The sequence below is a fragment of the Colobus angolensis genome, unplaced genomic scaffold (genome assembly GCF_000951035.1).
Source record: "Colobus angolensis palliatus isolate OR3802 unplaced genomic scaffold, Cang.pa_1.0 Scaffold544, whole genome shotgun sequence".
NCBI lineage: Eukaryota > Metazoa > Chordata > Mammalia > Primates > Cercopithecidae > Colobus > Colobus angolensis.
In genome coordinates, this window is record NW_012118977.1 from 356,678 (window position 1) to 382,208 (window position 25,531).

At 39.2% G+C, this 25,531-nt stretch overlaps 1 protein-coding gene across 1 annotated transcript in view; it reads left to right on the forward strand.

The window, feature by feature from the left end:
• The window catches only part of GRM7 (glutamate receptor, metabotropic 7), a 420,030-nt gene that overhangs the window by 279,078 nt on the left and 115,421 nt on the right, over positions 1–25,531 (forward strand). The window contains exon 7 of the mRNA XM_011961283.1: positions 23,156–24,091. Coding sequence (XP_011816673.1) covers positions 23,156–24,091 — 936 coding nt within the window. The remainder of the gene's footprint in view (positions 1–23,155; positions 24,092–25,531) is intronic.

The window sequence follows — 25,531 nt, forward strand, 5'->3', positions numbered from 1 at the left end:
TGAACCTAAACCCTGTTTAAAGTAGCCACATCACACTGGGGAGGAAACTCTTTGTGTATGCCCATTCATTTTGTTGCATTGGCTTCCATCTTCCCAACAATCATGTAACAAATATCACTACATGTGTGCTTCAGGCTGAACTCTTGCTAGTCGCTAGCTATGGTGGTAGATGAAACAGACTCAGTCACTCCCCTCAGAAGCTTACAGTTGAGCAAATGTGACAACATTGAATGAGTAATATACAATAAAGTACAAATGTAATTGTATTCAATGCTATGGAGGAAACCAACAGTGAGAAATTAGCTAAGGTAAGTAATCCACCCCCAAATATCAGCTGCTTAGCCTAATAAAAGTTGATTTATCACTCATACTCATGTCACAGTCTAGTGTGGACAGACAGTGGGGATTGGAGTTGGTGTGGGGATGGTAGGACCCGGGCTCCATTCAGTCTTTCAAGGATCTATACTCTCTCCATTAGTTGGTGCTGCCATTTTGAGGGCCTCCTCCCTTCTCTGTAATCAGCAGGTGATAGCCATAAGGCAGGGTATTGATGGAGAAAGTCCTACAGATGGCCTGCCAGTGACCCATGTCAGTACTGCTTACAACATAAATCCATGATGGGCTTGGAAATGCAGTTCAGCTGGATGTCTAAAAGACTCCCAAGTTGCCTCCTGCCCCAAGGGAGAGTAGTAGTGGATAGGGAGAGTGATCACTTAGGGTGGTCAGAAAAGGCACCACCCAGGAATCAACTTAGATTAGTAGCACAGATACTGAAGTCAGACAGCCAGAGTCTCCTCCTGATTCTGTTCCTTACCAGCTGGGGACTTCGGGTTAAGTTGCCTGGTCTCTCCATGTCTCACTCTTCTCAGTTGTAAAATGTGGATGACACTTGTGAGAAATCAAATGAAATAACTGGTACAATCCTTAAGCAACATTTAGCATAGATCTGTTTGGTTCATTCTAAGTGTGCCATTACTGTTAAACTATAATTGTGGCTGTCACTAGTAATAATAAGGTGAGATCTGAAGAAATTAGAATTTTAAAATTTTGAAACACTGTTGTCTAAGTTCTGTTACTATTCCCCACAAACCATCTCAATGTAAAATTTCACCTGATCCTTTGTTAACTGGCACTATAGAATCTCTTCCCCTACCTTTCTGTTTTAGGGCCCCCATGACAGCCTACAAACAAGGAATCCAATGAAGTAGATACATGATTTTCATTTTAACTTACATTTTGCAATAGCTGTTGTTGTTTTTCTCTCTTGTCAAATGATGTGTTCAACTACAAGCTATTCTTCAAGACTCATTTTAGTCCTAACAATCCGTGTACCTTTCAATGGCAAATTAAAACATTGTTACGACTGCTTGAATTTTAGGATGTGGGTTTGGCAGTAGGAATCTTGAATTGGCAAATATTTTTACCCACTGACACTTATACTTAAGGCAGATGCTTACAGTTAAGGAGTAACTCATAAAACATTACTCATAACAGTAGAACACTCAGCAGCACCTCAAGTCATTACTCTGCTAACTTTTTTCTTGCATGTGCAGTAGTCCCAGCTCATACTCCTGCCATCTGTGTAGATGTCTCACTATGCAGTGAGAAGCCACCATATCTACATACTTAAAAGACACTCTATAGGAAGGGCCAAAAGCATGGCTAATCTTCGTAAAACTTATTTTTTAACTTAAAAGTTTAAAGGGGAACCAGCATTTTATTTATTTATTTATTTATTTATTTATTTATTTTTTTGAGACAGAGTCTTGCTCTGTCACCCAGGCTAGAGTGCAGTGGCCGGACCTCAGCTCACTGCAAGCTCCGCCTCCCGGGTTCACACCATTCTCCTGCCTCAGCCTCCCGAGTAGCTGGGACTACAGGCGCCCGCCATCACGCCCGGCTAGTTTTTTGTATTTTTTAGTAGAGACGGGGTTTCACCATGTTAGCCAGGATGGTCTCGATCTCCTGACCTCGTGATCCGCCCGTCTCGGCCTCCCAAAGTGCTGGATTACAGGCTTGAGCCACCGCGCCCGGCCGGGAACCAGCATTTTAGATGATTAGCATAGATTACCCTCTGAATTAACCTGTCTTATCTGATTTGGGGAGCTGTAACAAAACATTATAAACTGAGTGGCTTATAAACAACAGAAATTTATTTCTCACAGAAGTCCAATATCAAGGTGTTGGCAGATTTGGAGTCTGGTGAAGACTGGCTTCCTGGTTCATACATGATGCTTTATCCTTGCATGCTCACATGGTGGAAAGGACAAGGAACCTCTCTGGGACCTTTTTTTTATCAGGGCAGTAATTTCACTCATGAAGGCTTTGTCCTCATTATTTAATCACCCCCAAAGGTTCTACCTCCTAATAACATCATATTGGTGATTGGGTTTCAACATGTGAATTTTAGGGGATATAAACATTCAGACCATAGCAACCTCTATGTTTTCATAATTTTCATCTCTGTAAAGTGGGGCTTAAAAGATACAATATTTAGTGCAAAGATTGATTGTGAGACTGCATGTTTCAAGTGCCCAAAAAATTGCATGGCACATGGTAAACTATGCTACCTGCTATTAGAGGTCATTGCTATCCTCTGTTGTAAATAACCATTATTTTGATATTTATTTGACTGATACTTATTAGTTGTCTGTTTGATGCCAGGCATTGTACTAGCTGATGAGGACTCAACTGGTGAACCAAAGCATTGTCCCTGCCCTCACTGAAATTGGCACTCGGCAAGGAGACTAGATGATAATCTGATTTCTCTCATGTACAGTATGAAACTGCATCATTGACAATGATAGTATGAGACTCCATTTAAGGGAATTTCACCTAAATGAGAGATTAGGAATGGTATTCTTGCAGAAGTGACTGAGGCACTGAGGGTTGGAGGATGGAGGAGGAGCTAACTTGGGCAAAAGAAAGAAAAGCCATCCATGAGAGAGAGAGCAGAATATGGTTGTAGAGCTCAGCTATGGGTGAACTTTGGAGAATACTCCTAGGATTGCAGCATATGAGATGAGGCATAAAAAGCAGGTCTTATAGGCCATGCCAAGAATTAGGGTTTTTAACTTATGAGCAATGAAAACACATTTAATGAATTTTAAACAGAGAAGGGTAGGGTTACTATGACTAGATTGGATGATTAGATCTGCCTTCTGAAGAGACCGCTGTGTCTGGAGGATGAAATCTAGTGGATGTGTGTGAACCAGAATGGAGGGTCTTCTAAGACTCTGGGCCTACATAAGGAATCCACTGGGCTCAGTCTGTGGGAGGTAATGGTGCAAAATGAGAAATATAGGTGGCTATGCTAAGTGCTTAGAGGATAAAATCAGTAAGATTTGGTCTTGCGTTGGACATGGAAGATGAGAAGAGGAAATGTTAAATGAGACTCTCTAAAATTCTGATTTTCTAAATGGCACATGAAGATATTGACCGATCTAGGAAGAAACATCATGATGTAGTTTTACAGTTTGAATATATTTTGAAATTAATGTTAATTTCAAATTAGAATATCAATATTTGTCAAGTCAAAAACATGTATTGAGCAAGGAAGAATAGAAAAATAAATTGCCATGTATTTATCATCCTCCATGTTTTGAGTGCTTTTAGTTTTTCAGAGTTTATCCTTCTGATCGACTTCCAAGTCAGACACTGTCCTCATGGATCACATCAAAAAATGATTATAAAGATTTAGTGACTGGCCTATGAACATACATAAGGAAGATATGTATTTCATTACAGGCTTGTATAAAACAAAAATCTACTTGGCAATTGTAAAAAACTTAAGCTCATTAACAATCTTCAAATAATTTATAACTAAAATTATTAAAAATAATTCCAAATGGAGGCATGAAAATGTAAATCCCCTCCTTGTTCTCTTAAGCCAGCCTCTTCCAAATAAGGCAGGACCACCCTAGAGAACTTTAGAGTTGAGCAACGTGGGGAGTGACCCTCAGAAATAAGCAGGAACAGTATTAAATCATTGATGTTTCAAATGCCCTTGGAGCTCTTTTATTTCCTCCTGTCTCTCCTCAAGAGACAGTGGAGAGAGTGACATTAAAATTAACATAAGCAATGCAATTAGTGAGGATGTTGTCACAAATGCATTAAAACATGCATAGAAAACTGGTAAAAGCATTTGCTTTTGGACAGCTTGTTTCCAAGGATGGAAAGGAGGCTAACTTTCCGTGATATATGACTATGTATCTCTTGAAATCTTATAAGATGTATGACTTGGATACATCTTTTAAATTTACATTTAATACTTGAGCCTGGGTTTGCTCATTCCAAGTTCAGGGGAATAATGCTTACCATATATAGTTTTTAATGAGGATTAGAGATAGTATATATTTACTACCTGACATAGAGTGAAAGTTCAATAATTATTATTGAAAAGCAAATCCTTTTTCGATATACTATGGTGAAATAAACTGCTATGGCTAAGTTTTCATTCTGAAGAAGTTTTCCAAGTAAAACACTAACCTAGTATTCAAAAAGGAAAAGAAAAGAAGGGCCTGTAGATTTGATGTAGCACTTCTAGGCTTTAGAAGAGTTCTGCAAGTATAGCAAATTTATCCCAGTAGGAGAGAAGGGAACAAAATAATAAATAATAATGGTCCATTACTATGCTCAGAAAGTTTATTTGACCTACGCCCATGCTAATTTCATTTTATCCCAATATATTTGATAAGACAATTAGAGGTCCACATATTTTAGTAAATATTATTATGCCTAAAAGTTATTGACATAGTCTAGGCATTAAACTCTTATCATTTTCAAGCTCTAGATTAAGAAACTAATTATAAGGCTTTAATAGTTAAATTCTAGCTGCCAAGTCTTATGAATATTGCAGTGCTATCCATAAGGCTGAATAATTGTTTGAACTGTTGACATGGTAACTGTTTTGTTAATTGTTTGAACTGTTGACGTGGTAACCGTAAGGTTATATTCAATCTTCAAGCAGTCCTCAAGAATTGTGTTCAAATATGGCCATTGAGATCTGGGAAGCTTGTTATTAAAAGCATGACCAGCAAACTGGTTAATTTTCCTGTGAGAAGATGTCAATTAACCCTAACAGAATTGTTTTGGTGTTGATTGTGTTTAATCAAACATCAGAAAATAATTGAGCTCTGAACAAATGACTTATTATAGAAATATGCAGGTGGGCAAGAAAGATTGGAGAGTGCATTTCAATAATGCACGTATATTAACAGTAGCTTTTTTTTCATTAAAATGAGCAATTACCAAGGAGCCTGGTATTGAGGGCATCAACAGGATATGTGGCCCAAGACAACTACTTGGCTTCCCATCCAAGATAAAGTCAAATGCGTTTCTAGATAAAGTCTAGAAACATGTGCATGTTGAGGACTGAAGGGAGGGGAACTTTGCTTCTTATTTATCACCTATCAGGTCCGAAGAAGCATAGATACCAAGGTGTGTACCCTATATTTATTTACAAGCACATTATCTACTATTGCTGCCTCTAGGGTGGCCAGAAGTATCTTTCAAAGCATAATTTCCTCCACTGTTTCTCAGCTCTGGGTGCATATACAAACCACATAGGAAGGCTGGAAACATACCAATGCCCGGGCTCCATCACTGAATGGATCAATAAAATGATAACCCTTCTGAGAGAATCCTGGTATGGATGTGTTTCAGAGTCTTCCACCATGTTTCTACTATATATCCTGGCCAAAGGAGCATTGCTTTAAGCCATCAATCACTCTACAGTATTATTTCTCAACTCTGCAAAGGCGAATGAACACAAAGAGTTTGATTGTTAAATCTGATCTGTACAAATCAGTGGTCTTACCTAGTACATGGATAGGCTAGGGCTGCCATAACAGAGTACCTCAGACTGGGTGACTTAACCCCAGAAATTTATTTTCTCTCATTTCTGAAGGTTTTATGTCCAACATCAAAGTGCCATCAGCATTGGTATTTGGTGAGGGCTCTCCTCTGGGCTTGCAGATGGCCTCCTTCTCATGTTGTCCCCACATGGCCTTCCCTGTCTCCTCACCTTCTTTTGTGGACACCAGTTCTGTTGGATTAGGGCCCCACCTGTATGAACCTCATTTAACCTTACTCAGCTCCTTAAAAGCGACATTTCCAAATATAGTCATATTGGGGGTTAGGGATTTAACCTATGACTTTGCAGTAGGAGGACACAACTGAATCCATAATCCCCACTATCAGGTTTTACCCTTAATTACAGAGTTTCAAATACTTGTGAGACACAGGCAAAGTAGGGAGAGGCATAGAAGTACCATACCACACCTAGGTCTTTACTTCCTTTTCGGTCTACTCTGGGATAATAAATTAGATCTGTACATAATGTATCTAATACAAAAAAGGAAATGCAATCAAGCTACCTTTCTTCTGTTTTTCTGGAGGATGCTCCCATATCATCCTCACTCCCAGCCCCTGTGGAGAAGGGGAATGAATTGCAAGCCTATTGCTAATCATATATTTCCCAATGGCATATGTGATAGTTCTCAGCTCACCTTTCTTTCTCCCCACTCTCATGTAGAGTGTTTTATCTTTACCACTGAGTTCTGGACGCGTTCTCTGGTTTTTGTTTCTCTAACACAGTGCTATTATATTAATTAATGTTGTTGCTCCCCGGACCAACAACATTACCTGAGTGCTTGCTAAAAATTCAGAGTCTCAAGCCCACTGCAGGCCAACTGAATCCAAATCTGCATTTTAACAAGGTTCACAGTAGATTTGTTGGTACATTCAAGTTTGAGAAGCCCTGTTCTAATATCTGGAGCTTTTCCTGCTTTCAGGATCTTTGCATACATGCCCTGTTACTTCCCATGCTTGTGTTTTCACCTTTCAGATCACAGCTTAAAAATCACCTTTGCTACTTCTCTCATCTTCTATTGGAAAGGTTGCCTTCATGTAATTCTATCAGCACATTATTTATTTCCTGTTTAACACTTATTATAATACATTTTATTGTTATATTATTTTTGCCTTGGCCATCTCTTCTACTCTAAGCTCAGGAGGTCATATCCAGTTTGTTCAACAATTGTATCCTAATGGATATAATGTGGCAAATACTGCATAGAGGGCGGAGAGTCCTTGAATGAATAATTAGCAAATTGTTTTTGCATAATCTGTTGCCTGTCTGTGTCTTAGTCTCCAACATTTTCTTTCTTCCTCCCTTGCTTGCACTTTGTATTGCAGTTCAACTGAAACTACTTACAGACCTTCATCCCCATCACCATCTGTGACTCTAGTGCATTCATGCTTTCTTGCATTTTCTCAAGCTACTCACTGTTTCTAAATGTCTTTTTGCCGTCTTGTTTCACTAAAGCACTCACATTCATCCTCAGAGTCTCTGCTCCAATATTCTAGAAAAGGATGCTTAAGGACCAACTGGGTCCCACTTCTATCTTAAATTACATTGAATTTAGTGTGATTTATATGCAAATTTATACTGTGACACTGAGATCCTATGGAGGAAAAGAAAATAGGTGTTTCTGATATCTGTATTTTTATTGTTTAATACAGTGCATGGAACACAGAAGCTGCTCAGTGAATGGCCTTTGATTATGGGGTAGGAGAATTACAAGATGATGTTAGAAGGATGGGATAAAGACCACTTGTTCCCGCTACAGAATGTTGGCATGGAAGGTCCTTCCAGGACATTGTAGTACCCTTAGTAAGCATAGTTTTGTTTGAAGAAAAAGCAACTTTTTATATCCCGTTAGTCCTCCAGCAGTCTTGGAAGATAATGTGAATCAGATAAACACTTTGTCTCATTCTCTGAAGCTGAACTAACTTCTCAATGCAAAAAAATAAGCAGATATGCATGTTTGGTTTAGAAGCCACTTCTCTCTTAGCTTTGTGGACTTAAAAGTTTTTGAGATAGTAGATTCTGTTTGTTAAATAGTCTAATTGAATTTTTAAATATATTCATGTAAAATAGACATCAGTATCAATGAACATACATTTCAGCAGGCTTCTGCCAAACTCCACAGGGCATGGGACAGAATTCAGTGGCAGTGGGTGGTGACTTACATCGAAGTGACATGAAAGATACCCAGAAAGCCTCTTACGCAAATATGTCACGCCACATCCCCTGAACGGGCAACTGAGTTTGAAATTCCAACTGCTTGAGTTGTTTTCTCGGGTTATCTGTTAAAGAACTGATTGTCCAATTCATCACTGGATAGCACATGCTTGAAAACAACGTTTTTGATTTATGCTTTTTGTAGGAAGCATTAACCCATTGCCCTATAAGATAGAGGTTGACTTTTTAGTTTTTCCTACCAAGTGTTCACCAGGAGGAAGTATTTGGCTCAGTCTTGCTAACTTTAGCTGGAGAGAGAGTATGCCAGTCAGCGGGAGGTGCATGAACAAAGGCATGGACACAATGAGCCAGAAAAAAAGCTAAAACCCATGTGAAATAATAGTTTATTTTCCCGCTTATATTTTTTTAAAAAAGAAAAAATAAAAATACTAGCTGTAATTGACTATTACCCCTTTAAAATACTCTTGTATATAGAGTCATATTTGGTTTTTCTGTAACTCCATTTTACTGGTGAGGAAATTGACCACACAGAAGTTAAGTGAGTCGATCAAGATGATCTAGCTAGAATTGAGAGCGTTTGCAACCCAGTTCATGTTCTGTAAGTTTTGCAATGATCCAACAAGTTCTTCTAGCCCAAGAACAAAGAAAGACTGAAAGTTGATGCTAGAATCCCAACCAAAGTATTAGTTAGGCAACATCACTGTTTTCTACAGTGTTATTGAAGGAATACAGATTCCAGAGAATGTTGAGAGATAGATATTACAGGAAGAAAAAGAATGGTTTGTTCTATACTCAAATGGATTAGAAAGCACTAGATTAAATCAAGGAGGCCTCGTTTTTCCTTAAGAGCAAAACATCTCAAAGTCTTCAATACACTAATATGCATCCTGCCTCCCGTGATGTCTCTGTATTGGACAGAGTGGTTTCTTTGTCTCAAAAGATTATGTTGCAGGGCTAGTTTTCATTATAATGAAATGTGAGATAACTATCCTAAATAACCTGTATAAAAACAGTTTCTATCCTTTAGTTTAGAAAAGGGAAACAAGAGATTCAAGACTTATAAAAATAGAAAGTAGGGGAATAACAGAAAAAATAATCAAAAGCCTTTCTTACCCTAGCAAGCCATTCTTCTCCACTTACCTGGCAGAGAGCATGACTCACCCCAGGTGAGTGGGTGAAAAGCAATTTGCAAGTTGTCTTGAGTGTGAGAATCTAAGATGAATGGCTGAGCTGGTTAGAAAAGAAGATTTAGTTTCAGTGATTTAAGGATTTCTATTGTTCTTTCTTGTATAGTTTGTCATATTTAAAGCTAGTCAGATACAGAAGGCTCAAGCATAAAGAATAACAAGTATTCAAAGGCATAAAGGAGGACATTTTTTTTCCTCTAAGGATTTATCCTTTTATATCCTAATCCTAAAAGTTCTTTCTTAGGATAGAATATGCCCCAGGTTCCATATTACTTTTCAGCTCTGTAGGGGATTATACAAAATAGATAATGGCCCCACTTTTCAAAGTGTAAGTACAGGGAAGAGAAAGATAGCACAAATGAAATGCTAAGAGAGTTCAACAAGGGAAAGGCCATTTCTAACTTGAAGGCATCAGGAATGATTTGGGACATTTAAGATAATGGCAGAAGAATTAAGGGGAAAAATGACAGACAAAAGGTTACGTGTAAATAAAATAATATAAATAGGGACTCCGGTTTTAAAGGGAAGCCCGATCACTGCCCTTTGTTAGAAGAGGCCAGTGAAACTGGAGTGGAGGTTCAGGGGTCTGCTTTGGAGTAATGTGAACAATCAAAGGAAAAGTCTGCACTGTCTCAGGTGGGCAATGGAGACATTTAAGGTTTTAATCCAGGATGTAGTAAACTCACACTTGCCTTCCAAGAAGGCACTCTGGCAACTTCAGACAAACAGTCCTTGTGAGCTGCTGTTTTTAGGTACAGATGAACATTAGGAAATACCACTGATGTGGTCTCTGACCTCCTGGGCTTACATTCAGGTGGAGGGAGATGGACACAGAAGTCAACACCCATATGTTTGATTTAAGCCAGCCATTATTATGAAGAGAAATAAAGCAGAGTAAAGGAATAAGAAACAAGGAAGGGAAGACCCCAAATCAGAGAGAGCAATTAAATGGACCCAATAAGGATGACTTTAATAGATGGTCATCATTGGGGACAAAGAAGAAAAGGGTTTGTGGGAGAAAACGGGAACTAACTTTCACAATTGTTATTCTCCGAAGGGAGCAAGGTATAGAGTTAAAGATGACTGTATTGTCATTAGTAATAATTTTAATAGAGAGAACTCATCAAGCTTTTACCATGTGTCAGACAACATGCTTCCATACATGTCCTTTTTCAGTAAGTGTAGGAGGTAACTATTACTGTCTCCATTTCACGGATGAAAAAAGTGAGGTTTCAAGAGCTTAAATAACTTGGCCAAGATCACCCTGCTGGGATTTGAACCCATGGTCATCTGATTCCAATGCTCATGTTATTATCTACTCTACTCCATCAAGACAGGCTGAAGTGTGTATGCAGAGATCTAGAAAAAGGGAAGGAAGTGGATGTGTTCAGTTTTACATCTCCAGGGTCTGAAAAGCCACTATGACATTAAATACTGGCAATATTCAGCTGGAAGAATTGAAGCTCAAAAGAGAGAGGAGGGATGGGAATATTCATCTTAAAGTTCTTTGCATGAAATATATTGATCATTGGAGCCATAATATATTTTTTTAAAAATTAATCATTTAGGTAACTGCCATGTCTCAGGCATCATGCTATTCCTTATACATGTCATCTTATTTAGTCTTCCTACCTAATAAACTAAAGGAACTGAGATTCCATATCTTCTACTTGCTTATGGCCATACTTTCTGGAGGTGATGGAACTAGGCTTTGAACCCAGGACAGCCTGACTTCCTAACTCATACTCTTTCTATTTTGAGCTGTACCTAAGCCTACTGAAGGAGTGTTCAGAGAAGTCAGGGACTATTGAAATCATATTCTGTCCTTGGCTGCAGGTTGCACATGACTTGTTTTTCTCTTGTCTCATAATGTGCTAATTGTGTTCATTTGTCCTCTGCCTAGCAATTGAGTGCTCCATATTTAATTCTCTTTCTTCGTTTAAGAAAATGCCAAGGACATTTCAACTGCAAACATTCATTTTATACATAGATATGCATTAAATGACCAGAAAACTGATGAGACTCACAAAAGTAATTATGGATCTTTTCATCACTTCTAATTACACTTCAACTCAAATTTTGAGTATAGAAAAATCACTTCTAAAAGAGCGGTCAGTCTGTTCTTTCCTTCACACCATCATTTATCCATTTAATCCCACAATGCTATTGCATTTCTTCCCAGATACTGAATTGCAATAGTGGATAAAGAGATTGGAGGCTGTGCTCTCATGCAGCATACACACATTAGTTGGGAAAATAGACTTGAATCGAGTATCATCTTTGCATAATTACCAATTCTAATGACAAAGTGCTGTGAAGAGGTATCTTTATGAATTAATGAAACAATGTTCATTCCAATAGGTATAGGCACTTCCTGAACAAAACTTAGGTAAGCCTAAGGGTTATTGAGCAGTATATTGTGACATGAAAGCCACTGTGGGCCAGGAAACTTCACAGAATTCAGATAAAGCTAGGACAGTGAAGCCAGTTGATGGATGTCTCTGCAAGACTGTGCACAGTTATATGGGAGGTATGAGAGCAATGAAAAGTCATTGATGATATTAACCAAAAAGATGACATGATTAGACCTGCATGAAAAGTCATTGATGATATTAACCAAAAGGATGACATGATTAGACCTGCACATTAAAAGGATAGTGCTGGATATTGTGCAATAATTTTCTTAGGAGAAGACCAGCAGGAAAGGGAGGTGAGGAAACTGGACAGAAAGCTTTCGTTGAAGAAGGTATGGTAGCAAAGATCAGAAAGGATGATTCAACTCTCTAAGGAAGTAACCTTTATCTGTTTTGTTCCTGGTAACTCAACAAGGTCCAAAACTCAGTCAGCACTCCGTATGTAGTTTTTTGGATGATATAAATAATTTATTGCATGACATAAAACTGACATAAGTTTTTTTGGTAATTTAAATATGTGTGGTTAAGGGAAAGGGAAATATCAAAGATGACCCTAACTTCTGGCTTATGAATAGATAAAGCTACTATACACTAAGGATTTGTATTTCTGCTTTCTTTGGATCTGAAGCAGCTGCTTTTTTTCTGTAAAAGACCAGATAGTAAATACTTTAGGCTTTTCTGGCTATGGATTCCCAATTATTCAATTCTACCATTGTTTCAGCATGAAAGCAGCCAAAAATAATATGTACATCAATGAATGTGGATGTGTTTCCATAAAACTATTTTCAGAATAGGCCATGGACGGGTTCTGACCCATAGGCCAGCTTGGCAGCCCCTGGTACACATTCTGTGTCCAGTTGTGAACACATTTAATTTGAAATAAATTTAAAATAAGAACCCAACTCATTCTTTTTCATTGAGAGATGCATGTGAATTATGTTTACATTATAATAATTATGCTTAAATTCAGGCTTTTAAAAAAGTATTTTCAAATGTATTTAATAATTAGAATAAAACATGTCTATCCTTGATTGTTAAACATCTTTTAGGAAACTATCAGAGCAAGAAGAAATAGGAGGTCATTTGCAGTTAGCAAATAAATTGCTTACAAGGAGATGGCTTCTCTACTGGCAGAACTATTTCAGAAAGGGATAACTTGTGACACCGAATTAAAAAAAAAGATAGCTAACTGGTATCAGCAGATGCATATTGTTTGGCAATCTGAGAATATGGTATTTTTTAAAAAGGCATAGAAGTTGTTAAAAAAAATTCTGAAGATTTCCCATAAGGCTGTCCTGATTCTTCCAGAAAAAAAAAAGAAAAAGAAAAGTTCTGAAATCAAGTAAAATGGGTCTATTTTACTTAAGGGTATAGAAAGATTTCACAAAGAGAGACCTAGATGTACTTTTGTGGCCAACTATTCAGTTTGGGAGTTTTGAAATCTGCAAATTTAAGATAAGAACCTCCCTCATAATTTTTTTGTTTTTGAGGATAATGCAAGCATTAAAATAGTAAATACAGGTCATTTAGGGAGAAATACAATGAAATCCATTCTTGATGTATAATTTAACAAACTTGTGTTCCATTAGACTTGGTTGTTTGGGGTGGGGAAAAAAATGTTTCTTACACCCACTAACTTCATTTGTTTATATGTCCAGCTTCTGCAGGCATTTTAAGTTGTTTAACCAATGACATTATGAAACTTAAGCCTAGAGACCTTCCTGACTGTGAAAATTTGTGATTCCACTACAACATTGTATGTTTCCATTATAATATCATAATAGAGTATAACTAAGCATTTTAGGTGCCTCATTCAGACTTTTAAAAAGAGGCAGTGTTGCTGAACCAAACTTGGGGCTTCCCACCCAGTGCAGCAAAGCCAAACAATGACATTGTGATTTGCATAGAAAGTAAGGTGTGTATTGCCAGGCACCAAGTGAGGAGAAGTTTCAGCAAATGTTTTGAGACCCAAACTTGGCCAGGGGCGGGAGCTCATGCCTGTAATCCCAGCACTTTGGGAGGCCAAGGTGGGTGGATTGCTTGAGGCCAGGAGTTCCAAACCAGCCTTGCCAACATGGTGAAAACCCATCTCTCCTACAAATACAAAAATTAGCTGGGCATGGTGGAGCATGCCTGTACTCCCAGCTACTGGGGAGGGCTGAGGCACAAGAATTGCTTGAACCTGGGAGGCAGAGGTTGCAGTGAGCCCAGATCATGCCACAGCACTCCAGCCTGGGTGGCAGAGTGAGACTCCATCTCAAAAAAAAAAAAAAAAAAAAAAAGACCCAACTCCAGGATGACTTATATGCAAGGGTTTTTAAGGGAAGAGGTGAGAGGGTTTTCAAAATGAGTTGAGGGCGGGGGCATTCTGGGAACTTTCGTGTTCATTTTCCAGTTCCAGTTTGTGTGAGGTCTGCATGACAACAATCAGCATTTTTCATCTAGCAGGGGGTCCCAGTTTATGAAAACAAATCAGGAACATATGTCAAGATGTTATCTTTAGTTTATATCGGGAACCAAACATCTCATGACCCTGACTTACTTGGGTGGTTATTGTTATCTTCTTGCTTAGTAAGTTATTCATTCACTTCCCTAATTGCTGGTGGCAGGGCTAGCTAGGTACCTGGAATTTCCCTTGATGGGGGCTCGAATTTTTCTTTATTTCTATGCTGGGAAACTGGGGGCCTTGTGTCATCTCAATAGTGCATCACAAGATAAAGAATTAAAGACCAGATATATTAGTCTGTTTTCACACTGCTGACAAAGACATACCTAAGACTGGGCAATTTACAAAAGAAAGAGCTTTATTGGATTTACACTTCCATGTGGCTGAGGAGGCCTCACGATCATGGCAGAAGGTGAAAGGCGAAGAAGAGTAAGTCACATCTTACAAAGGTGGCGGCAGGCAAAGAGAGAGCTTGTGCAGGGGAAGTTCCATTTTTAAAACCATCAGATCTCATGAGATTAATTCACTGTCACAAGAACAGCACAGGAAAGAACCCCAACCAAAATTCAATCACCTCCCACCAAGTTTGTCCCACAACACATGGAAATTGTGGGGGTTACAATTCAAAATGAGATTCGGGTGGGATACAGCCAAACCATATCATTCCACCCCTGGTCCCTACCAAATCTCATGTCCTCACATTCCAAAACCAACCATGCCTTCCCAACAGTCCCCCAAGGTCTTAAATCATTTCAGCATTCACTCAAAAGTCCACAGTCCAACATTTCATCTGAGACAAGACAAGTCCCTTCTGTTTATGAGCCTGTAAAATAAAATTTTAAAAAGTTAGTTACTTCTTAGATACAATGATGGTACAGCCATTGGGTAAAGACAGCCATTCCACATGGGAGAAATTGGCTGAAACAAGGGCCCCATGCAAGTCCAAAATCCAGCAGGGCAGTCAAATCTTAAAGATCCAAAATGAGCTCCTTTTACTACATGTCTCACATCCAGGTCACACTGATGCAAAAGATCAGTTCCCATGGCCTTAGGCAGCTCCACCCCTGTGGCTTTGCAAGGTACAGCCTTCCTCCCAGCTGCTTTCGTGGGCTGGCATTGAGGGTCTGTGGCTTTTGCAGGCACATGGTACAAGTTGTCAGTGGATCTACCATTCCGGGGTCTGAAGGATGCTGGTGACCCTTTTCTCACAGCCCCACTAGGTGGTGCCTCAATAGGGAATCTATTTGGGGGCTCTCACCTCACATTTCCCTTCCGCACTGCTCTAGCAGATGTTCTCCGTGAGAGCCCTGCCTCTGCAGCAAACTTCTGTCTGGATATCCAGGAGTTTCCATACATCCTCTGAAATCTAGGCAGAGGTTCCCAAACCTCAGTTCTTGACTTCTGTGCACCCACAGGCTCAATACCCCATGGAAGCTACCAAGGCTTGGGGCTTGCACCCTTTGAAGCCATGGCCTGAACCGTACCTTGGTACCTTTTAGTCATGGCTGGAAAAGCTGGGACTGCAGCACTCCAATTCCTTAGGCTTCACACAGCATGGGGACCTTGGACCTGGCCCACGAAACCACTTCTTCCTCCTAGGCCTCCAGTCCTGTAATGGGAAGGTCTGCTATGAAGACCTCTGACATGCCCTGGAGACATTTTCCCCATTGTCTTGGGGATTAATGTTCAGCTCCTTGTTACTTATGAAAATTTCTTCAGCTGGCTTGGATTTTTCCTCAGAAAATGCGATTTTCCTTTTTACTGCATTGCCAGGCTGCAAATTTTCCACACTTCTGTGCTCTGCTTCCCCTATAAAACTGAATGCCTTTAAGAGCACACAAGTCACTTCTTGAATGCTTTGTGGCTTAGAAATTTCTTCTGCCAGATACCTAAATCATCTCTCTCAAGTTCAAAGTTCCACAAATCTCTAGGGCAGTGGAAAAATGCCACCATTCTATTTGGTAAACCATAAGAATCACCCTTGCTCCAGTTCCCAACAAGTTCCTCATCTCCATCTGAGACCTCCTCAGCCTGGATTTCATTGCCCATATCATTATCATCATCTTGATCAAAGTCATTCAACAAGTCTCTAGGGAGTTCCAAACTGTCCCACATTTTCCTGTCTTCTTCTGAGCCCTCCAAACTGTTCCAACCTCTGCCTATTACCCAGTTCTGAAGTCACTTCCACATTTTTGGATATCTTTTCAGCAGCGCCCCACGCTACTGGTACCAGTTTACTGTATTAGTTTGTTTTCATGTTACTGATAGAGACATACCCGAGACTGGGCAATTTACAAAAGAAAGAGGTTTATTGAACTTACAGTTTCACATGGGTGAGGAGGCCTCGCAATCATGGCTGACTGTGAAATGCAAGGAGGAGCAAGTCATGTCTTACATGGAAGGTAGTAGGCAAAGAGAGAGCTTGTGCAGGGAAACTCCCATTTTTAAAACCATCAGATCTCATGAGACTCATTCACTATCATGAGACAGCGCAGGAAAGACTCCCCCCAATAATTCAATCACCTCCCACCAAGTTCCTCCTGTGACTCATGGGAACTGTGGGAGTTACAATTCACAATGAGATCTGGGTGGGGGCACAGCCAAATCATATCACCAGAGAAGGGGTTTTGTAGTCACTATTTCGCTTAACAGCACAAAGATTTTCTTCTGCATCCCAGCCTTTTGGAGATTTTAGTTCAGTGGTTCCCAAATTTGTCCACATACTGAAATCACCTGAGAAACTTTGAAATACACTAATGCCTATTTCTTGCCCCTCATAGATTGTAATTTAACTTATCCGGGGTATGGTACAGGTTCTGAAATTTTTAGAAGATCCCCAAATAATTCAAATGTACAATCAAATTAGGAATTACTGCTTCAATTCAAAGTTGAGCCTCAGAAACCTTAGGGAAGTCTCCCATCTAGGATCCCCTGGGGCTTTGCAGTGAAATACAGTTCTGGATCCTTCCATGGAAGCCCAGGGTCTGCTGCAGTTAAAAAAATTCTAATAATGCTGGCTGGGAGCAGTGTCTCATGCCTGTAATCCCAGCACTTTGGGAGGCCAAGGCGGGCAAATCATGAGGTCAGGAGATTGAGACCATCCTGGCTAACACACTGAAACCCCGTCTCTACTAAAAAAATGCAAAAAAATTAGCTGGGCATGGTGGCAGGTGCCTGTAGTCCCAGCTACTCGGGAGGCTGAGGCAGGAGAATGGTGTGAACCTGGGAGGCGGAGCTTGCAGTGAGCTGAGATCGTGCCACTGCACTCCAGCCTGGGTGACAGAGTGAGACTCCATCTCAAAAAAAAAAAAAAAAAATTATAATAATGCTGTGTACAATTCTTTCTACCTGGAGTACATTTAAAAATGATGATTTTTATAATTATAAATTTTGAATAAGTAGAATGTGAATTGGCAATGTTTTTAATTGTAATGTAGAGTCCCTAAATTCTGTTCAATATTTAGTCATGCTACTTAATGTTCAAAATATGGGCTGAGGTTAAAAATGTCTTGAGGTGCTGCAGAATTCCTTGCCAAGCACTTGCTAACTCCTCTACCTCACTCCTCTTCATCAGAACCAAAACCTGGCTCTTTCCTAGTATTGAAAATTCAACATTCCTATGAATTTTTCCTAAAAAGCTTTTTTTCTGTAAATTAGACAGGACAAAATGTATTTTAATGAACAAATGGCATTTTAATAAGAAAGTTCTTTTTTTAAATTAGCTCATTCTATTAAGGTTCTAACAAGTAAAAATAATATTGCAGAGAATTATGCAATAAAAAGCACCAGCCAGCTTGGTCTATGGAGTAAGCTTTGGAAATATGCAAATGGAATTTCACCAAGAAATATATCCCTGAAGTGATAAAATTTTCTTTTAGATAGAGTGTGTCTGCGTGGGGAAAGGAACAGATCTCCTCTCCATAAAAATGGATGCCCTGAATGGTGTTTATAACTATCTCTTTGGTTTTTGTGTTTGGCAGTAAGACAGCAACCAATTTAGTTTTATTTTAAAATTCCAGTGATTATAAGGTCTGCACATTCCTTGTGGAGTAGCTTTGTCTCTCTACTACAGCCAGACACCATTTTTTCCCCCAACATGTGTGCTAGAAAACTTTAGCTGGTGGTGCTTTTTCTGTATTCTGTCTGAGTCAGAAGCAATGGAGTCAAAACTTATTTTCTGAATTCAGGACTTTACCACACCTTTTTCTGAGCATTCTCAGGAGACAAAGACAAAAACTTCCATTTCTTTCTAGAGTTGCCTACTATCCATGTAAGAACTTGAATTATTGGTGAATTTTTCTGATACACTCAGAAGGTTTGCATGTACCAAATGCATAAATAAGAGAAAATGTATTAGATAGAATGCTTGACAACAATTAGTAGATGGCCCATGGAGAACTGGTTAGCCATTAAAGACAGTTGGTGATGTAATTTTGCCCTCAGAGGTGTAAATTATTTTTAGTCTGTCTTTCTGTCTTCTTTATTTTTTGCCATCCTCAGCATATGAGCTTTGTGTCTTAGGCTTTTTTTTTTTTTTTTTTTTTTTTTGAGACAGAGTCTTGCTATGTTGCCCAGGCTGGAGTGCAGAAGTGCAATATCGGCTTACTGCAACCTCTGCCTCCAAAGTTCAAGCAATTCTCCTGCCTCAGCCTCCTGACCGGCTGGGATTACAGGCGCCTGCCACCATGCCAGGCTAATTTTTGTAGTTTTAGTAGAGACAGGGTTTCACCATGTTGGCCAGGCTGGTCTTAAATTCCTGACCTCGTGGTCCACCTGCCCCAGCCTCCCAAAGTGCTGGGATTACAGGCTTGAGCCACTGTGCCCAGCCAGCTTGTCTTTTTCTTGTTGAAAAATGCCTACTATAGCTCCAACCATCATGTATGCACAAATCGAAGTTCAAAGGCTGAAGGCAGTGTGAAAGTGAGAAGTAAAAAATAGAGTCACATGTCAAAACCCTAACCAAAATAGAGTTAGTGAGGGCCATAACAAAGAAGCTGACATACTTGCATCCCTGAATGTCTTGCTCATAGCTTGCAAACAGCAAGAAGAGCTTCTCAAAGGAATTTTCTCTGGCCTGCAGTATTTCAGATAAGAACCTCAGATCAGGACAGTTGCCTACCAATGACTACCTCTCCCAGTGAACTAATGACAAGTCCTGTCGTGAGTTTCTGAGACCAGTGACCTTTCTTTCAAAGTGATTTGTGTGGGTGTCTTTCCTTTGTCTTAATTTTCCTTGGGTGTGCTGCACACCCCGGGTTACAACCCTTTGCTCTTCCCAAATGAAATCTTTTGTTCCAGACAGCGTGTCTGTCTGAGTTTCTTTTTTTAAGTTAATAATAGCATATTCGTTCTTTGTTCCTCTTGTATAAGAATGAAAAACACTTTCCTAGGACTCTACAAGCAGCTTATTTTTGCTTTCTTTGACCAGAACTGCATAATTTGCTCTTTGCCTAAACTATTGATCCATTTATCTATGCAATCTATTTGACATGTATAGTGTCAATTTTTGCTATGAGATGGAGATGTAAAGTTCTGTTCTCTTGCCAAAAGCTAGGATCTCAAGAGCCCTTCCCCAGGAGCCACCTACTAAGCAGACCAGGTACCCTAAAGCCATTAACCTTGGATGTCCAGGGGGAAAATGCATCTTTATGGAGAAATGTAAACTTGCATCTTCTAATGAAGAAGATGATAAACACGTCAGTCTTTTTCTTAATCTTTCTGCACCTTACATCTGGCTTTCCAGCTAACTGAAACACAGTTTTGTTGCAGAGTTTAGGAGAAACTTGAAATTTACATTCCTGTTAGCCTTCTTGAAAAGTAAACTGACATTAGACTTGATTTTCATAGCATTAAATAATTACCTTCCTTTAAAATAGATAGCCATGGGCATTTGCAGCTGATTGTTTCTTATGAAACAAGGCAGCGTATCTGTGTGGATGGGTGTAGATATATACAAATGGTATACATCATATTAACAAAATTCTCATTTACTATAGCTTTTAAAGGTTAATCAGTACTTTCATGGGACACAGATTATATTTTCAATAATGATTTTTGTTAGCCAAGGGAGTAAATGAGACTTTTGTCCATCTGGAGCGGAAGGAATCTTTGTTGGTTTAACATATACGATTAAATTGAGTTGAAACCTGCTTTATATGAAAATTGCAAACAAATGAAGTGATCAGTCAGTGTGATGTCCATGGTTACAGCTCTTGTATATATTTGGATAAGTTGAGAAAATAAAAAGCTGTGCAGCATTGCCAGGTATTTTATTTTATTCCAAGGGAAAAATAATGAGTTGGCAGCATTTGAAACTGGCAGTAAAGTATTACATATGATGATAATTTGTTTATATATTTGTAGGAGCCCTACATGTATTCCTATAAAGTTTAATTATGTGGCACATTAGTAACCACTAATGTTGAAATCAGGCAAATGTATTTATCTTTGTTGTATTAATACCAGCAATTTTTTTTAGTTTCCAACTCTTGAAATTTGACATTCGTAAAGTTAATGCATATCTTTCTCTCCTGTCATAAGTTATTTCCCTAATTTTATGACTTTGAGATGGCTTCCAGTGACTTATTGTCTCAAAAATTATCATATTGAGAAAGAGAAGATTGTGCTTTATAGTTAGCGATTTATTAGTGCTGACTTGGGTTTTGTGCTTGGTAAAATAAGTTCACACTAGAGTCATCTGAAGATGCTTGGGTCTCTGGTTAAAGTTTAAATTCAACCCTTAAAAGGTTATGCTGTTTTACTAAGTTTAACTCCTGAGCCCTTTATTTTTCTGGGTTAGCTACATCCAATTCAGAATTTGAATGTAGTTCACATTCAAGCATTGATGGAAGAATCACTCTCCGCTATGCATTTCATTCAGTATATTAACACAACACTGAAATTCCAATATGCAATATATTATTTATCTTTTGCCTTTATCACTTAAAATTATGCACTTGAAAACATGTCTCAGACTTTCCAGTATCTTTCTAGTCTATTGTTTAGTTCAATTGTATTAAAAATTCAATTAACTACTTATGGGGAGAATCAGCCTTAATTGTTAATTGGAATTATTCTGTATAATAACTTGCAGAGGTAGTACATCTTTTGTGACTTGTGAATACTAAAACTATTTCATGCATATATTGCTCAGGACTCTTGGTTGCAAGTAATAATAATAAAGTTCAAAGTATTTTAAAATAGATACATTTATTGGCTTACATAATGTCATAGTCTAGGAAAATTCTTGCTTCAGGGATAACTATATCCAGGAGCTCAAACAAGCTCACCAGTGATCTTTGTCTTTCCACTTAACTTCCCTCTATGTTGGCTTCTGTCTCTAATAAACTCCTTCTTTTAGCCATCAGTACTAGCCACCTTATATCCTAGAAACTCTGAGTCCAGTGAAAACAAGTATTTTTATCCTATGTGACTTCAGAAAAAGTCATGAAATTAAATTCTATGACCTGGGACATAATTATGCCATCTCTGACCCAATCTCTGTGGCTAGGAGGTTGGCATGTATCAGTAGTTGACTAACATGGTTCCTGAACAATCCTCAGCAGCATCACCTGGGACCTTGTTAAAAATGCATATTCCTGGCCGGGCGCAGTGGCTCACGCCTGTAATCTGAGCACTTTGGGAGGCCAAGGCGGGTGGATCACGAGGTCAGGAGATCAAGACCATCCTGGCTAACACGGTGAAACCCCGTCTCTACTAAAAATACAAAAACTTAGCTGGGCATGGTGGCGGGTGCCTGTAGTCCCAGCTACTCGGGAGGCTGAGGCAGCAGAATGGCGTGAACCTGGGAGTTGGAGCTTGCAGCGAGCCCAGATCACGCCACTGCCCTCTAGCCTGGGCAACAGAGCGAGACTCTGTCTCAAAAAAAAAAAAAAAAAAAAAAGTGCATATTCCTCAGGCCACATCCCAGATCCAATGAATCAGAAAATCTTGCAGACTCTATTGTAACAAGTCCATATGATTGTGATGCATTCTCAATTTTGAGAACCACTACAATATACTAATTGGTTAGGCCTGGGTCATGTGCACAACCCAAGAGCTTCAGTGTAAGTTCAACCGCACAGAAAGCACATGGAAAAGGAATCTGAGGAACTGATACCAGGGAAGAGAAAGAGCAGATGCTGTGCTGGCAAAGAGGAGAGATGCCTACTCTAATGAGATTTCCACCCAATAGTAAAGTTTCCTGTTGTTTCTAATGCCATTATTTCTCAGAACGCTGCCGGTTATGTTGCCCTCCAAAAAAACCAATGTTTCAATTAAGCAAATACATTCTCCTCTAGGATAGTCTAAATGTCATTGCAAATGGGGGATGGCCAACCTTGAAAGGTTTCCAGACCATATTATTTTCTTATCAGATAATTCCTGAATTAATAGGAAATAGTCTAATACAATGAAAGCCTTCAATAGTAAGCCCCACTTCTCCCCTGTGATAATAGATTCACATTGCTGCAAAAGTTCTCAGTGAAAATGACGGTAATGCTTACAGAATTTTAGGGAAGATAGCCAGCACTGCAGTATTATCCAAAATAATTTTAGAACTTTTTTTTTTAAATAAAACACCTAACAAAGGAGGTGAGTGTAGCTTTTCGTACTGCCATAGTTTCTTGTTTTTGTTTTTTACTTGATTGGGGACATTTACACTTATTACCCAGGGGAAGACAGTAGACTGCATGCCAGTTTTTCTCAATTTGTCTGCTCACAAGAATCCTCTGGGCACTTGTTATAAATACAGCCCCTAAGGTTCTTTTTCAGGATGTTCACATTTGGAAAGTCAGGAATGGGAAAGAGGGAATTTGTATCGCCTTAGGGAATTCTTAAGATCTGGCATGTTGAGAACACACTAATGGTGAAGAGTGAGGATGCTGGAGTCCTATGGTATGGGCTCAAATCACACTTGTAACTCTTGCAAGCTGAGGAAAAGCTAATACAACCTCATCACAGCTCAAATGTCACTTGCCATGAGTACTGTTTGTTACTGGTGTTCTTTTTCTACTCTCTGGAAGAATCTGCCTGATTCACCTTCTTATTTCTTATGTTACAGATAGAAGACATGCAGTGGGGTAAAGGAGTCCGAGAGATACCTCCCTCAGTGTGCACACTACCATGTAAGCCTGGACAGAGAAAGAAGACACAGAAAGGAACTCCTTGCTGTTGGACCTGTGAGCCTTGCGATGGTTACCAGTACCAGTTTGATGAAATGACATGCCAGCATTGCCCCTATGACCAGAGGCCCAATGAAAATCGAACCGGATGCCAAGATATTCCCATCATCAAACTGGAGTGGCACTCCCCCTGGGCTGTGATTCCTGTCTTCCTGGCAATGTTGGGGATCATTGCCACCATCTTTGTTATGGCCACTTTCATCCGCTACAATGACACGCCCATTGTCCGGGCATCTGGGCGGGAACTCAGCTATGTTCTTTTGACGGGCATCTTTCTTTGCTACATCATCACTTTCCTGATGATTGCCAAACCTGATGTGGCAGTGTGTTCTTTCCGGCGCGTTTTCTTGGGCTTGGGTATGTGCATCAGTTATGCAGCCCTCTTGACGAAAACAAATCGGATTTATCGTATATTTGAGCAGGGCAAGAAATCAGTAACAGCTCCCAGACTCATAAGCCCAACATCACAACTGGCAATCACTTCCAGTTTAATATCAGTTCAGCTTCTAGGGGTTTTCATTTGGTTTGGTGTTGATCCACCCAACATCATCATAGACTATGATGAACATAAGACAATGAACCCTGAGCAAGCCAGAGGAGTTCTCAAGTGTGACATTACAGATCTCCAAATCATTTGCTCCTTGGGATATAGCATTCTTCTCATGGTCACATGTACTGTGTATGCCATCAAGACTCGGGGTGTACCAGAGAATTTTAATGAAGCCAAGCCCATTGGATTCACTATGTACACGACATGTATAGTATGGCTTGCCTTCATTCCAATTTTTTTTGGCACCGCTCAATCAGCGGAAAAGGTAAGTGAAAATGCACATCATAACGTGTTTTTTGAAAATGTGTTGATTTTTGTAAGTACTGAAACCAAATTGATTGTATAAAGTAAGAAGTTCTCTATATGCAGAATGGTATTCCCAAGAGTAGAGAACCAATTCAAGGTCTAGTAGGCTTCAATGCTCTAAGAATCTAAAACTGAGCCACATTCATTCCACTGGAAACCAACCAGATGTAGCCTTTTCAAATTAATTAAATTATAGAATTACTTAAATGTAATGAGAGATTATCCAGTATAAAATTATCTAATCTATCTAAAATAACCCTTCATACTCATTTATTCCCCACCTTCTCCACTTACTCACATATTTGTCGGGGATAGGAAAAGAGGAGCATAGTACCTTCTCCTCCAGGTGGGAGTGTGTGATGGTCATTATCATCACCAGTGTAAATGCTCTCTCTCTCTTCCTAGTGGCTACCTAGGCTATTGCTGTCCATTGCATCTAGTACTCAAGCTTTACAACAGAGTAGAGTTGTCCAGTTGTATATGCACAATATATACCCAGGTGGGTGACTATAGGAAAGATTTGGTTAGCATTTCACCGTAGTCTTCCTACAACTAGATGGACATTAATCACATCCAGCAATTCATAGTGAGATCAGAGACGTGACTTTCTAAAAGAGAAAGAGTCAATATTTGATGCAGAGCTAGTGTCATCAAGCTGTGAAACTTTGAGGCCAACATATTTGCTAGTTCACATGCACCTTCCAGGTAGTTATAAATCTTGTGAATCTTTGATTTAGACAATTCTATGGCAGATTCCGACATGATTCTTACACATCTGACTTCTATACTCACCCACGTGGCTATAGTTTCATGTAATATCAACCCTAATATATTGATACTGATAAGATATGGTGTCTTTCACTGGATGTAGGCAGCTCTGGCACGTTAGTACAACTGTGACCTAAAGTTCCAACTGACATACTTAGCACAAGAGGGCCTAGGGATAGCTTGATTAGATGTTAGGACATCGGGGGGTCTAGTCTGCTTCCATGTTACTTTGGACAAATCTCAGAAACATTCAGGGACTTAAGTGGGAAAAACAAGGATTGACTTAGAATGTCTAAAAATTTACAACAACCTGTGTATCCCAGAATTAGATTACTCTAGTTTTTCTTTGTTACCTCTATTCTCCATATAATCATACAAAGGATTAATGGCATCTAGTTTTCCAGCTGAAAAGATGTGTTTTACCTAAATTGTGTAATTCAGAGGGGCTATAATTTGGAACTGTGTTTTTTAAAAAGTAAATATTTCATGAAGCCACACCGAATCTAAAATCAAGGAGAGTGAATAGTTCCAGATTATGGTTTTAGTCATAAAGTATTTTAGAGAAAGTTCTTCTAAAATATATGCTCAATAAGTGTAGCATGTTTCAATTTCATAATGTATGTTTACTGTC